A 16722-nucleotide genomic window follows, 5' to 3' on the forward strand; every position below is an offset into this window, starting at 1 on the left:
TGAACCCTGTGTTACTCTTTCTTCAGGTGTTTGGTGTGCTCCTGTTTTCCTTCTTTCAGTAAATTATAATAGTCTGTCCCAGTTGTTCAGATAATAAGTTGTCACGTTATCTTTAAATCCTCTTTACTTCATATTCCACGTCATTATATAAGCAAATCCTATTGGGCTAATTCTCACCACCTTCACTGCTGTTACACTCTTAACTCCCCCACCCCACCAGATCTTTCCCTTCAACAACAGTAACCTCCTTCCTCACCTCCTTGCTCTCTCTTTTCACTCCTCTGTCTATCCTTTAAAAAAATTTTTTTAAGATTTTATTTATTTATTTAGAGAAGAGAAGGGAGAGAGAGAGGGGGAGAAACATCAGTGTGTGGTTGCCTCTCACATGCTCCCACTGGGGACCCGGCCCGCAACCCAGGCATGTGCCCCGACTGCAAATCAAACCAGTGACACTTTGGTTCACAGGCCAGCGCTCAGTCCACTGAGCCACACCAGCCAGGGCTAAAAAATTTTTTTATTGAGGGCAATGGATGTTATATTATATTAGTTTCATGTTACAAAATAATATTTGCTTTAAAAAATTATATTTTGTTGATTATGCTGTTACAGTTGTCTTAACTTATCCCCCTTTGCCCCCTTCCACCTAGCGCCCCCACTTCCTCAGGCATTCCCCACACAGTTGTCCATGTCCATGGGTCATGTCTGTATGTTCTTTGGCTACTTATTTCCTGTGCTGTACTTTATATGCCCATGACCGTTCTGTAACTTCCAATTTGTACTAAATCCCTTCACCTTTTTTTGCTCATCCCCTGACCCTCTTCCCATCTGGCAACCAAAAAAAAAAATGTTCCCAGTATCTATAATTCTGTTTCTGTTCTGCTTATTTGATTATTTTGTTTTTTTAGATTCACTTGTTAATAGATATGTATTTATTCCCATTTTATTGTTCATATTTTTGATCTTCTTAAAAGAGGCCCTTTGACATTTCATATAATTCTAGTTTGGAGGTGTTGAACTCCTTTAGTTTCTTCTTATCTAGGAAGCTCTTTGTCCTTAATTCTAAATGATAGCTCTGCTGGGTAGAGCAGTTTTGGTTATAAGTTCTTGCTTTTTATCATTTTGCTTTTTTTTTTTTTTTTTGCCAAACCCTTCTAGCCTGCAAATGCTGGAGAAATTTTGAGAAATCAGCTGTCAGTCATAAGGGGGCTCCCTTCTGTGCAGCTAACTGCTTTTCTCTTGCTGCTTTTAAGATTCTCTCTTTGTCTTTAACCTTTGGCATTTTTAATTATGATATGTCTTGGTGGAAGCCTCTTTGGGTTCATCTTGTTTGGGATTCTCTAGGCTTCTTCAACTTGTATGTCTATTTCCTTTACCAAGTTAGGGAAGTTTTCTTTCATTTATTTTTTAAAATAGATTTTCAATTTCTTGCTCTTTCTCTTCTTCCAGCATTTCCATGACGTGAATGTTGGTATACATGAAGTTGTCCCAGAGACTCCTTACACTGTCATTCTTTTGGATTCTTTTTTTCTTCTTGCTTTTATTTTTTTTTAATATTTTATTTATTTATTTTTAGAGAGAGGGGAAGGGAAGGAGAAAGAGTGGGAGAGAAACATCAATGTGTGGTTGCCTCTCTTGAGTCCCCTGCTGGGAACTGGCCTGCAACCCAGGCATGTGCCCTGACTGGGAATCGAACCGCGATACTTTGGTTCACAGGACCGCGCTCAATCCACTGAGCTACGCCAGCCAGGGCTCTTCTTGCTGTTTTGATGGGTTGGTTTTTCCTTCCTTTTATTCCAAATCACTGATTTGATTCTTGGCTTCATCCACTCTACTACTGATTCCCTATAAATTGTTTTTTATATCAATTTTGTATCCTTAGTTTCTGACTAGATGTTTTTTATGCTGTTGAGGTACTCATTAAGTTCCTCGATCATGCTTATAACCAGTGTTTTTAACTCTGTCTCTAGTAGTTTGCTTATCTCTGTTTTGTTTAGGTCTTTTCTTGGAGTTTTGTTCTGTTCTTTCATCTGGACCATGGTTCTTTGACCCTTCATTTTGTCAGCTGCCCTGCATTTGTTTCTATGTATTAGGTAGAACTGGTACATCTTCCAGGCTTGTGGAGTGGCATAATGTAATAGGTGTCCTTTAGGGTCCAGTGGCACAGCCTTTCCTATTACCCAAGGTCAGTACTTGAGTTGCACCCACCATGTGGGCTATGTACACCCTCCTGTTGTAGCTGAGACTTGGTTGTTTTTGACATGTGCAAGGTCAGCCACTGTCTATTCTGTCCAGTGTCACACAGCATAAGCTGCAAAGCATTCTGCAGATGGCTGCTACTTGTGCTGGGTTTAGAGGTGCTCAGGAAAGGCCATGTTGTGAACCAAGGCCAGCTGCTGCTAGTGTGGGCTTGGGGCAACTTGGTGATAAGTAAGTATGGGGCTTGCTAAAAGCCAGATGTGGCTTCTTTGAGAGAATTTAGGAAAATTTGAAGCATAGTCAAAGACAATCCATTTGTATGTAAAGTCTACTGGAAACAACTTGGGTGGGCCCTAAAGTCAGGTGGGGCAGGGCCTCAGGGAATCACCAGGGTAGGGCAGACCTGTTAGCCAGGTTGATGGAGTTTCAGATAGAGCGCCTGCCTTCTGGCTTTGTGGCTCTGTTGGGGGAAGGCTCAGAAAAGGAATAGTGGCCTCTGCCAGCACTTCTGTCTGGGAGAAAGCCACCCCCCAGCTCTCACCCTGATGCCACACAATTCAGTTCTTCCTCATATGTTTCTGGTGCTTTTCAATCTGTTTCCCCCATGCTAGAGCTCAGAGGGAGTGATTCCAAGTAAGTCTGTGCATGTTTGCACAGACTTAAGAAGAACTGTCAGGGAGTCCAGCAGTTTCTGTCTTCCACAGCCACAATCCCTGCTGGTTTTTACAGTCAGGATTTATAGCGACCTCTCTCCTAGGCACTGGAACTCTGGGGAGGGGAGTTTGGTGCAAGGCTTGGGACCCTTTGCTTCTAAGATAACCCTCCCAATTTTTATCTACCACACATGAGTATGGGACCAGCCCATTCCATGTCTATGCCTCTCCTAACGATACTGACGTAGTTTCTTCTTTATTTTTTAAACGATTTTATTTATTTATTTTTAGAGAAAGGGGAAGGGAGGGAAAAAGAAAAGGAGAGAAACATTAGTGTGTGATTTCCTCTTGTTCACCCCCAACCAGAGACCAGGCCCATAACCCAGGCATGTGCCCTGATGGGAATTGAACTGGTGACCCTTTGGTTCGCAGGCCAGCACTCAGTCCACTGAGTCACAGCATAAAGGGCTAGTTTCTTCTTTTAATTGTAGTTGTAGGATTCCATTCAGATCAGTTTCTGACAGTTGTGAATGATGGTTTTTCTATAGTTTAGTTGTAAATTTGATACAATTTTGCAAGGAGGCAACCCACGTTTACCTACGCCACCCTCATGACAAGGGGTCTGCTATTTGTATGTGACTTCTCATATAAATGAGATCATACGGTATTTGTCTTTGTATGACTTATTTCACTTAGCATATCCATGTTGTCACAGTGGCAAGATTTTGTTGATGTTACGGCTAAATAATATTCTTTTATGTGTATATGGTTTATTCTTTAATATAGTTCCCTTGGTAGAATATAAACTCTATGAAGCTAATGATTTTTGTCTGTTTCAGTTACCAGTGGGATCTTACGTTTTGTACTTGTTAAATATGAGGGGGAAACACACACCCCTTTCTAAGGAATGAAGGTGGGAGAATGAAGGTGGGCTTCTCTACTCCTACTGAGTAGAGAAGCATGTTTTGGTCCTTTTTTTTCTGGAGTCATTTATTATTGTTTTACTTCTTAATCATTATTATGTTTCTCAGTGGGGGCTGTGCTTGGTTTTCCTCAGGATTTATATATGTTAAACACAAGGTATTTATTCAAGGGTTATTTTAAAGTCATTGAATGAGACTCAGTAATCAATCAGAGTCAGCCCGTTTTACCCACAGGTTCCACATGGGCAGATTCAACCAGCTGCATATTCTCAATATTCAGAAAAAGTGTTACCTTGTTGCTGACATGTACTTGCGGTTGGCCTACTATGATGATTGTGTCTGTACCAAAGGTGTATACTTTTTTTCTTGTCATTATTCCAGTGACAATACAGTTTAACAACTACTTGCGTAGCATTTACATTACAGGACATATTATGTGTAACACAGATATGATCTAAAATATACAGGAGGATGTATGTAGGTTTCATGAAAATACTGTGTCATTTTACATAAGGCACTTGAGCATCCCCAGATTTTGGTATTCATGAGGGCTCCTGGTACTGGACCCTACGGTACCAAGGGTCAACTACATATCTAAAATGATGAAATGCGAAGCATTCAGATAGTTTCTTAAGATAACAATAAATTACATCAGAATCTTGCTTATATTTGTATGTGTAAATATTTGGAGTTTCTGAGTTTGTCTCAGTGAATTATATTAGGGGTTAGCAAACATTTTCTTAAAGGGCTAGATAGTAAATGTTTTGGGCTTTGCTGCCATAGTTTATTTTTATTTTTATTTATTGGATTGGCAGTGGTTAAAAACATTATACAGGTTTCAGGTACACAGTTCTACAGCACATTATCTGTATACCGTATCATGTGTTCACCAAGTCAGTTCTCCGTCCATCGCCATTTATCCCCACTATACTTGCCTCCACCTCCCCCCCACACTCCTCCCCTTAGCAATCAACATACTGTTGTGTCCATGAGTTCCTTTTCTTCAGTTTTGCTCTATCTGCCTGTGCCCAGCACCCCCCGACACTCCAGCAGCCATCATCCCACCCTCTATCTGTGAGTCTGTCTCTATTTTGCTTGTTGGTTCACTTTTTTCATTAGATTCCACATGTGAATGAAATCATATGGTACTTGTCTTTCTCTGCCTGGTTTATTTCACTTAATGTTTTACAGGTCCATGCGTGCTGTCACAAAGGGTAAAATTCCCTTTTTTGGGGGGGCAGAGTAGCAGTCCATTATGTAAATGTACCCCAGCTTCTTTATCTACTTATCTGCTGATGGACACTTGGGCAGCTTCCATCATCTTAGTGATTGGTGTTTAATAATGCTGCAGTGAACATAGGGGTGTATATATTCTTTTGAATTAGTATTTCAGATTTCTTTGGATAAATTCCCAGAAGTGGAATTCCTGGGTCCTAAGGCAGTTCCATTTTTAATTTTTTGAGGTAACTCCATACTGCTGTTGGTGGGAGCAGATTGGTGCACCCACTTTCCATATAGTGGGTGCACCAATCTGCTCCCACCAACAGTGCCTGAGAGATCCCTTTTCTCTACGTTCTTGCTAACACTGTGTGTGATGATTTATTTATTAATTTTTTGTTCACTTTAGGGCCATCATGATATCTTTTTATGATGTTTTTATTTTTTATTCTATTACAGTTATCCCAATTTCTTTACCTTTAGCCCCCGCCATCCAGCCTACCCCTCTGTCCCACTGTCAATCCCCTGTCCCTTGTCCCTGAGTCATTCATACATGTTCTTTGACTATTCCCTTTCCCTTCCTTCCACCATCCCCCCTCTCTACTCCCCTCCTCCAGTTATCAGTCTATTCCATGTTTCCGTGTCTCTGGTTCTATTTTGCTCATTAGTTTATTTTGTTCATTAGATTCCAGTTATAAGTGAGGTCATATGGTATTTGCCTTTTGCCATCTGCCTCATTTTGCTCAGCATAATAGTCTCCAGTTCCATCTATGCTGTTGCAAAAGGTAGGACTTCTTTTTGTTGCTGGGTTGCTGGGTAGTATTCCATTGTGTAAATGTACCACAGTTTTTTAATCCACTCATCTACTGATGGGCACTTAGGCTGTTTCCAGCACTTAGCTATTATAAATAGCTGCTATGAATGTGGGGGGGGGGGGCAATAAGTTCCTTTGAATTGGTGTTTTGGGATTCTTAGGGTATATTCCCAGAAGTGGAATCGCTGAGTCATAAGGCAGTTGCATTTTTAATGTTTTTAGGAAATTGTGTATGTACTGTTATCTACAGTGGCTGCACCAGTGCACATTCCCACCATCAGTGCACCAGGGTTCCCTCTTTTCCACATACTTGCCAGTACTTGCTGTTTGTTGATTTATTAGTGATGGCCATTCTGATAGGTATGATGTTATATCTCATTGTGGTTTTAATTTGCATTTCTCTAATTATTAGTGACACTGAGCATCTTTTCATGTTTATTGACCATGTGTGTGTCCTCTCCGAAGAAGTGTCTGTTCAGGTCCTTTGCCCATTTTTTTAATTAGAGTGTTGGGGGTTTTGTGGTGTTGAGCTGTATAAGTTCTTCATAAATTTTGGATGTTAACCATTTATCAGATGTGTCATTGGCCACTGTTCTCCCAGTCAGGAGGTTGTTTTTCATTTTGTTTATTGTTTCCTTTGCTGTGTAAAAACATTTTAGTTTTATGTAGTTTATTTGTTTCCTTTGCCTGAGGAGATACCTATATCAGAAAAAATATTGCTATATGTCCAAGATTTTACTGCCTATGTTTTCTTCTAGAATTTTTATGGTTTCAAGTCTAACATTTAAGGCTTTAATCCATTTTGATTTTTTTCTTGTGTATGGTATAAGAAGGTGGTCTAGTTTCATTTTTTTTGCAAGTATCTATCCAGTTTTCCCAATACCATCTACTGAAAGACTATCTTTACCCCATTGTGTGTTTTTGCCTCCTTTGTCAGCTGTTAATTGACCGTGAAGGTGTGGATTTACTCCTGAGTTCTCTTCTTTTCTCTTCCATTGACCTATATGTCTGTTTTTATGCCAGTACCATCCTGCGTTGATTACTGGGGCCTTGTAATATAGTTTGATATCAGGTAGTGTGATTCTCCAATTTTGTTCTACTTTCTCAAGTTCACTGTTGCTATCCAGGGTCTTCTGAGATGCCATATAAGTTTTTGTAATGTTTGTTCTAGTTCTGTGAAATACGCCATTAGTATCTTAATATATGGATAGCTGTGGGTAAAATGGTTAGTAATAAAGATGTTAATTCTTCCTATCCATAAATACTGTCAGTTTCTTTCTTCAGTGTCTTAAATTTTTTTTAATATAGTTTACTTCCTTGATTAAATTTATTCCTCCTTAATTAAATTTTATTCTTTTTGAAGCAATTGTGAATAGGATTATTTTCTTAGTTTATAGTACTTCATTTTTGGATGTAAACATGCAACTGATTTCTGGATATTTATTTTGTATCCTGCTACTTTACTGAATTTATCAGTTCTAGTGGTTTTTGGTGGAATATTTAGGGTTTTCTGTATACAGTATCATTAGCAAGTAATGACTGTTTTACTTCCTTTCCAATTTGAATGCATTTTATTTCTTTTTTAATTTAAAGCCTAGAAGTATTTACTTTTTAATTTTTTATTGTTATTCTGTTACAGTTATCCCATTTTTAAATTTTTCTTTATTTATGTCGGATTGCTTTGGCTAGGACTTCCAGCACTATGTTGAATTAAGAGTGGTGAAAGCAGGCATCCTGGTCTAATTCCTCATCCTAAAGGGAACCTTTGTAGTTTTGCCCATTGAGTATGATGTTGGCTGTGTGTTTGTCATATAGCAGCCTTAGTGTCTTTCATCACTGCCATCATAGCATGAAGGGAACCATATATAATATATAAATGAATGTCTGTGTGTTGTTCCAATAAAACTTTATTTACAGTCACTAAAATTTTAATTCCTATAATTTTCATGTGTCAAAAATTATTCTTCTTTTGATTTTTTCCACCAACTATTTAAAAATGTAAAAAGTTTTTATTTCATGGGCCATGGTTTGGTGACCCCCCATTTATAATTAATTATACCTCTGTATTTAAGCATTGTGTCATATACAAGATTAAAATAGATAGTAAAGTGGCTCCAGAGGAGAAAAAATATGGGCTATGTAAAGAGAAATGAATTTAAAATTGTATAATGAAGTATTTAAGGACAATTCAAGATTTTGTTGCCTATTTCACCTCTTGGTAAACAATCCATTTAAAAAATGAATTCTTGCATTATTTGGGCCCATATCTACTATTACCCCTTAAGGTTAGCACTTCAAATTTAATATATAAATCTCAACAGAATAGATTCTCACATAGAATTTATAAAGGAAATACATTTATTGGATAATGTCAGATGTCTAATATCTTACCATACTTTAAACTCCTTTACCAATGTAACTGAAAAATATTTTTTCAAATTTTTCTGCCAACTCTGACATCCTGGTCATCTTTATTGAATTAGTTTATATTTTGATACCAATTGCCCTTTCAGAATTAGGTTTTGGATTTTTTTTTTAAGATTTTTTTTTTTTTAAAGATTTTACTTATTTATTTTTTAGAGAGGGGAAGGGAGAGAGAAAGAGAGGTAGAGAAACATTAATGTGTGGTTGCCTCTCACAAGCCCCCTAATGGGGACCTGGCTCGCAACCCAGGCATGTGCCCTGACTGGGAATCGAAACAGTGACCATCTTGTTCACAGGCCTGTGCTCAATCCACTGAGCCACACCACCCAGGGCCATTGTCATTTTCTTGGTACTGTCAGAGGCTTAGAGAATGTTAAAGCTGAAATAATATTTAGTGCCTTTTCATTTTACAGCTAAGGAATCAGAGAAGTACTTTTCTAGCACTTTTTGGGTATATAACCATGAACTAGCTACCTGGATTTGGATGTGTGATTTAACCATGTTATTTCATTCCTTTCTTAAAAATACTTTATACATAAGATCTTCTCAGGGCTTTGTTCATTTAAAAATGTCTATGTGGCTGTCTCTTTGATATCGTTGAAGTTGTTTTAGTCTTAGATGGAAAAATTCTATAATCTATACATATTTATAGGTATCAGTAGCCTTTTACTGGCTTAAATATCTCACTTTATGGATGTCATTTTGGTGACCTACTTTACAGCAGTGACTTTTTTTTGGTTATTAATTTTCTGAGCAATTGGAATGGTTAATATATCTTCCTTTTAGGTAAATGACACAATTTACAGTTCTTTTTTGGCATATATGGATAACTTCAATAAATGCTAAATAACATAGAATCTTTCCATTGTTCTGGAGCTATTTGAAGTCATAAAGTTGAACTGAGTTCTAATTTTTACTTATTAGCTATGAAACCTTTCTAATTTTTGTATTTTAGCAATACATTTTTTTTTCCACTGAAACTAAAGACTCAAAGTAATCATGCTACTATTGTTCATTTGGCTATGATTCAAAGTGAAAACAGTAACTTCATTTTATGTATGTGGAAATATAATTTTAGCAGTCTTCATTTAGAAATAATTGTGGAATGTGGGCAGTTTTGTCATCTAATAAATAGATGAAATAGTCTTTTCCCCAATCCTGTCCGTAATAACATAAATGATATGTCTAAACAGATATGTTTTGCTTTATGTTTCCACTGTATGTGAGACTTAACTGGCCTGGAAATATTTTTTATTAACTCGTATTTTTTTAAAGATTTTATTTATTTTTAGAAGGGGATAAGGGAAGCAGAGAGAGAGGGAGAAAAACATTGATGTGAAAGAGAAACATCAATTGGTTGCCTCTTTCACCCACCCTGACAGGAAGTGGACCCACAACCCAGGCATGTGCCCTGGCCAGGAATTGAACCAGTGACCTTTTACTTTTCAGAATGATGCCCAACCTACTGAGCCATACCAGACAGGGCTTAATGCCCACTTTTAAGTGGCCCTGTTTATCCCAAAACATCCACACCTTAACCCTCCTCCCCCCCAAAAAATCCAAAACAAACCAAAAAAATCATAATTGTGCAGGGAGTTCTGCTCTGACAGTGCCGATGGGATTCAGTGCAGGAAACCATTCCATCAAACAGCTGACCTTAGATCTCCAAGGAGAGACACTGCTTCCTTTTGTGGCTTTTTTTGTGACCCTCAAATCCAGTACAAATACCTCTGCCTGGAATGTGATGTAGAATGAGCGTTCCTGTCCTTCTTTGTGTAATTCTTGTTCCCTCTAAGTTGAACAATGGCTGCAAATTTTTCACTCTACTCTGCTAGGATTTGGCTGGGCATTTTTATTTCATTTTACTGGCTGATTTTAAAAAAGTTTCTGCTAAGCTTTGAAGAGCCAGATGTTTTATTCAGATTTCTGACTGTAGTGCCTTTAAAGACTTTGCAAGTTGCATTTCACTTATGTGACTACTTGGACAAATGACAACAATTACCACTCAATATTTTATTGAATCAGTAACTGGTTTTAAAACCTATCATGATTTGTTTGACGTCTTGTGGCAAATGAACTACTTTGTTAGATAGTTTATAAATGAAGTTGACCAAACCCCTTTGGTCTTTGACTGGGAGGATGTTAAATTCTCTCTCTGATGTAACATCTGTTGTTAGGTTGAAAGTCTGTTTCTCCTTATAAGGAACACTGGAGAATTGATTGTACTAATGTTTGTGTGCTGTCTTCTCTTTCTGTGGTCAATAGTAATCATATCTTTTCCTTCCCCTTTTCTGCTGCCCCTTCCTTTTCTTCCCCATCTTCCCATGTACTTTTTGAATTTATTAAACTGGCCTATATATTTTTCCTTGCTTTTTTTTTTTTTTTTAATTTTGGTCTCCTGTCCCACTTTGTCTTCCCCACTTGGCTTGGGTTCCATATTGCTAGTTTTTATGTTCGCACGCTCATTATCACCCTTTTTTGTACTTCAAATCCCAGCAGCTGCCCAGCCAGGTCCCCGAGCACAGCCCTGTGGTTTATGGGACTGTGGAGAGCGCTCATCTTGCTGCCAGCACCCCCGTCACTGCAGCTAGCAACCAGAAGCAAGGTTTGTGTATGCCTGTTTTCCTCCCTCTTTAGTGCCTTGTTATGTTAATGTATTGCCCTTAGCATTTAACAGTAAGAATAAAACATTTGAGGATTATTTAGATAACCACTTTTAAAAGAAAGCTTTGAGTTGGGAAATCTGAGTGTTCGACATCTAAGAGAGTCAAGTAGGGATGATTAGTAAAATTAATTTCTACATTTTAGTAATGCCTCATTGTCAATACATATTTGTAGGTAACAACTTAGCTGCCTTAAACTTTTTCTGAAACAAGTTTGGGAGAATAAATCAAAGTATATATTGCTTTACAAGAATAACACAATTTTAATTTATGTATTCAGTATGTTCCTGTGTATCCTGCTACTTTAAAAACATAAAATGTTTTTTTATAAATTTGGCTTCTGTGGCCTCAGTTGTACGAAGTTCAGATCCTGACCCCATCATGCACTCACTTGGTCTTGGTGAGTCATTACGCTGTGGATCTTAATTACTTCACCGAGAGAATGGAATAAAGAAGACCTACCTCTCAGGGTTGTTGCAGGGATAAGCCTAGTTGGATCTCTTGCCCAGTTGGATTTAGGTTGACCTTAGCTAAAATTAGGAAGCAATTCTCATTAGGTGCTGGGGGAAGCAAGTGACTTTGAGCTTGCTAATCTAATGTTTCTGATCATTCTAAGAATGAATGGAAATTATATTTGTTTTCCAGTTTTTTCTTTAAACCTTTTAATAATATATAGCTGGCTGTTAGTAAATATACTTTCGAAACATTATTCTTTAAAAAGCATTTGGGAATTGGCACATAATCAAAGTGGAGTTATTTAATATTATTGGGTTTTTTTACTGGACTGCAAGTTAAGGGCACATAAGCTTCTAGTGTGCTGGATGATGTACTGTAGAACTGTACACCGGAAACATAGATAGTTTTATTAACCAATGTTACTCCAGTAAATTTAGTTAGAAAGAAACTTCTGATGTCTAATTTCAGTGTTGTTCATAGGATACAAATATAATGTGATTGTATTTTTTTCCTTTGAGTATTGAGGAGTCTAGTAAACTTGAACAGAGATAAATCATATATTGTATTTGTTTTACAAGATAGTTCTAGGCCAAAAGATAGATAATAAATTCTAACTTGGCATGCTTCTGAAGGTTGCATTGTCAAATACTTCTTTCACCATTATTCAGAGTTAGAGACTCCTGCATGCTTAAAGCAACATTTTCAATATTAAAGTCATTCACCTTGCAGGAGTGCAGTTCATAGGTACTGTGGACAGCCACTTCCTACCCACAGTCATCAAGCAGTTTTGGATCAAAATTCAGAATGCTTTCAGTCTGAGTGGGGAATACTTTTTAAGTTATGCCCTTTAGTACTTCATTACTTTTGCAGAGTTACAGTTCTTTAACTATTTAGAATTATGCTAAGCATACTAAATACCATGCACGAAGCCCTTAAAATACTGGGTCAGCCAAAAAGTCTGTATGGTTTTTTTTTTTCCCGTAAAAGAAAAAGCACGTTTTTTAAATTTTCACCAATAACTTTCCGTTTTTTTGTATTTTGAGTATGTTGGGTGTCCCTCACATGGTCTAACTTTGATTGTTCTCAGTTAGTGTCTCAGTTTAATCACTATCAACTTCAACTGGTCTGTCCGACAGTGGAGCATCATCCAGTGAGAAATGTCCAGCATGTGACACCACAAACCACTTTGGACACATTCGATCAGTCACATCCCCTTCTCTACACACTGCACGGATCTTTTTTGTGTGTCTCATTTGCATTTTTAACTTTCTTGAAATAATAGAGTATAACATGCTGAAAATGTTGAGTTTTTTTCTCCCATCTTCAATATTAAAATGACTACACAGAAATTCACCAGTTTTGATGAGTTTTCTAAAAAATGCATGCTGATATGACAGCTGTCATAATACAATCTAACAAAATTGTTTAGAATGAAATTAAAGATGACTAAGCACTACTAAAGCCCTCTTTTAGAAAAAAAAAATGAACTTTTGGCCAACCCAGTGCATCCTTTGTTCAGACTGTCACTATAGCTGGGCCGTGATAAAGAATTCATAGTATTCCCTGATGGTGATAGCTCTGACCAGCTAAGATTTTTAGGTTATTAGACACCTGCATTTTGTCCCACATAGGCCTTGATTTCCAGAAGGAAGAATGCAGAATTTTTGGTTTCCTCTAGTTTTGCATGCTTAGTGGAAATTTGAATAATAAAGTCAACATTTAAAATTGATTTACGATATAGATATGGATGAATTACAAAGTATTTCAGGTTATCTTGATGAAAAGAAAAAACTTTCATCTTAAGTAAATTTCAAAGAGCTGATAAGTAATTCTTTGGGATTGCTGTCTTCCTCTTAATGACAACTGTCTTTCAGAAAACTCAGTAGTGATTATAATTTTCTGTTTGAAATTCTATCAACAACTCGCCAATACACAGAATAGTTTTCAGAGGAGTATTTTTTAAAAACTAAATGTATGTAATTCAAGTAACATTAGAAAGAGCTTACCATTTTCTAGAAAGTAATTTTTAAGAAATTTAAAATTTTGAACTGTAGATTCCTTTCAAAATTAAAGTAGGAAACAAAATATAGTATTTTCAAAGATTACTGTTGTACTATACCATCAAATTGATTTTTCTCTCCAATGTAAATATCATTTTTGAGGATTTGCACTGGGTAGCAGAATCCCATGTTAGTGCCAAAGTCGCCCACCAACTTGACTCACCTTGAATACCTCTTTTTTTCATAAGCGTTTTGTTTTCTAAATTGGAAGAATGTGGAATTTGAAATCATTTACAGATTCTAGCACTTGCTGACTATATGACCTTGGACCTGTGATTTAATTTCCAAACCCTAGTGTTGTTCAGTTTCTCCTTCTATAAAATAGGAACATAATTGTACCCCAGTGGCAGTTACAAGGACACTATATAAGTATGATATTTAATCCAGTTCCTGGAACATAATAAGTGCTTATTTAATAAATGTTAGCTGCCATCATTAAGCTTCTGGTTTTCTAGAGTTTTTGACATGAACAGCCAGAGTGATTACCTGAAGACCTAAAGATACAGGAAAAGACCACAGCTTGGTTTGTAGAGAAAGACTGTTAAGTGGATTAAAATATTTAGCTGGTGTTGATTGTATAAAGACAGTTGAAATGATTGTTGTTTGCTGTTTGGGAAAGAGCAAACAATATTCTCTCTAGTGTGTTCAGGATATGGTATGGATAATTAAATACATATAAAAGTTTTTGTGCCTCAGCCTTAGTGTGTTTTGAAAGCAGTTGGTGTAGGGTAGGCATTCAGTGAATTTTATTCTGTTTTAATTCAGTCATTTATAGTAGTGTAGCTCAATTGGGGCTCTTCTGGCATTTTTAGGACAGGGCTATTATCAGATTGCAAGATGTTCACTATTCCTGGTCTCATTAGATGACAGTAGCACTGTCTAAGTCGCGTGAGACTCATGACAACCAAAAGGTATCCATCTAGGCAGTTGGTCCCCTCACCATATGAGAATAGAGTAGTAGTTTTTTCCTTCTCTCCTAGATGACATTCGTTATATAAATTACAAAGAATGAGAAAGAAAAAATATATATCATTGTCCAGATCCATTATTAATAAACTGTCTTAGGCCTTCCCATATGCATATATGTTAATATTATATATTTTTAAATTACTGAATTAGGCTTATACTCTACATACAGTTTGGTGCTCACCTTTCTAAAAAGTGTATCTTTTATTATAAACAACTTTCTGTATCATTAAATACACTTTTAATATTCTATTTTAAATAATTGCATAATACACTGTGATATGCCCAGGCCATTAGTTCTTTAATAAATCCCACCTTGTTATACATTTAGTCTATTTCCCTTTTTTTGCTATTATAATATTGCCTTAAATATTTCAGACCTCTGTCTTTTTTCACTCTTGCATGATTATTTCCTTAGGAAAAACATTTTTAAATGGGATTTTCACAAGTTCATAAAAGTAGCCAAATGCTATAAACATTTTTAATGCAGTGTATTAGATTTCAAATTATCTTCGCTCTGCAAAGTATAATCTTAATAATAAAATCAATGTTCCTTATTTAGATCTACTATATTATACTTTTCAGCTTTCTATATTAAAGCTTTAATGAATGAATTAAAGAGCCTTCAATTCATTTCAGAATGAGGAGCTCTCAAAGTAATTTGATGTTTCTAATTTTTAAAAGTTAATGTCAGATTTTTTTCAGGAGTATATAGAAGTTTCAGTCCAAGGTCTCTCCTTTTGTTTAAATATTTTTAGTATCAGAAATTTTACTCTCTAAATTAATAATTAACATACTCTTTTTTAAAAGATTTTATTTATTTATTTTTAAACAGAGGGAAGGGAAGGAGAGAGGAAGAGAAATATTAACGTGTGGTTGCCACTCAAGTGTCCCGAACTGGGGACCCGGCCTGCAACCTAGTCATGTGTCCTAGACTGGGAATCGAACCAGTGACCCTTTGATTCCCAGACCAGCACTCAGTCCACTGAGCCACACCAGCCAGGGCAACATACATACTCTTTATTATATTGTTAATGTGAGAATTATTATTTTTCACTGTTTAATGTACTGCATCTAGATATAAAGATGTGCTTTCACAAGGGTATCATGTCGTGGGGGGGATTGACCCATGTAACAGTCACTCCAGTGACTTGGAAATGATTTTCATCAAAGATATTTTAGTAAACATGTATTTATTATGTACATAGCACAAATATATAGTGCATGTAACAGATACATTTTTTGAAACCTTTTTGTTTCTTTCTCTGACGCTTAGTCTGAGGGATTTGGCAGTGAGAGCCTGTTGATCTTTTTTCTCCACTACAGTAAACGGGCAGAGTTCAACTTAAGAAGCAGTGGCTTCTATGCCCATAAATTAAAGTGAATTTTTAAGTCAGGTAAAAGTAGCTGCAGTAAAATGAGTTTTGAACAGCTCTTTGGTAATATTTACTGTCTGTTTATCTGATTAACAGCATGTTTTCTTTGACAGACTTAGTTCACTACAATTTATTATAAAGACTCAATTTCATTGATTCCTAAAGATTTCTGACAGAGAAATGTAAAGTCCTTTCCATTTTAGTAGATGGTCTTTTTAGTAGTGCTTAAAATTTCTCTTTGCATTTGATGAACATAGTCATGAATATCTGATTGCACACTGGAGCCTGTCCATTGTGCCCAGGAAACACGGGGCTAGAGAAGAATCTAAATCTTTGGCTTCATCCCCACGAGGATGAATTGCATTGTCAGTTTACCAAGAATTTTAAAATATGGAAATTGTCGTGAATTACAATTTCTTACATTTTCTGGTACCTTTATTATAATTATCAATTTATTTCTCTCTTGCTAGTCTTTCTGTGTCTATATAGAAACACACATTTTATATATTATTTTCAAACATTTCAAACATGTTATATTCTTTTTTATTGAACTTGATTATCTGAATACTAAGTTTGTTTTCTCCTTAAATAATTTTTTTTTGCAATGAAGACACAAGATAAATTATCAGTTTTACACCAACATTATTTCTGGTTATATGCCTCTTGAAAAGTGAAAGTTAAATTAATTTCTAAGTGAATTTTTATGTTCAGGAACTTGATTTCACTGACAGATATAAATTTCATTGATGATAAGTGAACAAGTAATACATGTTTTTTATAAAAATTCTCCAGTGTACAAATGTATAAAATGAAAATAACAGTCTGTAATCATTTCATTTCTGTTTTCCCTGGAACTGTCCTGCCACTATCGTATGTTCTCAATAGAAAAAAATGTCTATAGGGATCAAGAAATAGGGGAGACAGAAGGTGTTTCTACCCTAAAGAAAAGCCCCACTCCCATTTCAAGAATGGT

General features: G+C 36.3%; 1 protein-coding gene across 14 annotated transcripts in view; it reads left to right on the top strand.

The window, feature by feature from the left end:
* Positions 1-16722, top strand: part of EIF4G3 (eukaryotic translation initiation factor 4 gamma 3) — a 292964-nt gene that overhangs the window by 172601 nt on the left and 103641 nt on the right. For 9 of the 14 annotated variants that reach the window (XM_037140126.2, XM_037140123.2, XM_037140128.2 and 6 more), the window contains one exon: positions 10725-10833. In XM_037140126.2, the coding sequence (XP_036996021.2) occupies positions 10725-10833 (109 nt within the window). The remainder of the gene's footprint in view (positions 1-10724; positions 10834-16722) is intronic. The other 5 variants (XM_037140134.2, XM_037140124.2, XM_053660345.1 and 2 more) reach the window with 1 other exon arrangement.

This window comes from Artibeus jamaicensis, unplaced genomic scaffold (genome assembly GCF_021234435.1).
Source record: "Artibeus jamaicensis isolate MK-2021 breed Jamaican fruit bat unplaced genomic scaffold, CSHL_Jam_final scaffold_847, whole genome shotgun sequence".
Lineage (NCBI taxonomy): Eukaryota > Metazoa > Chordata > Mammalia > Chiroptera > Phyllostomidae > Artibeus > Artibeus jamaicensis.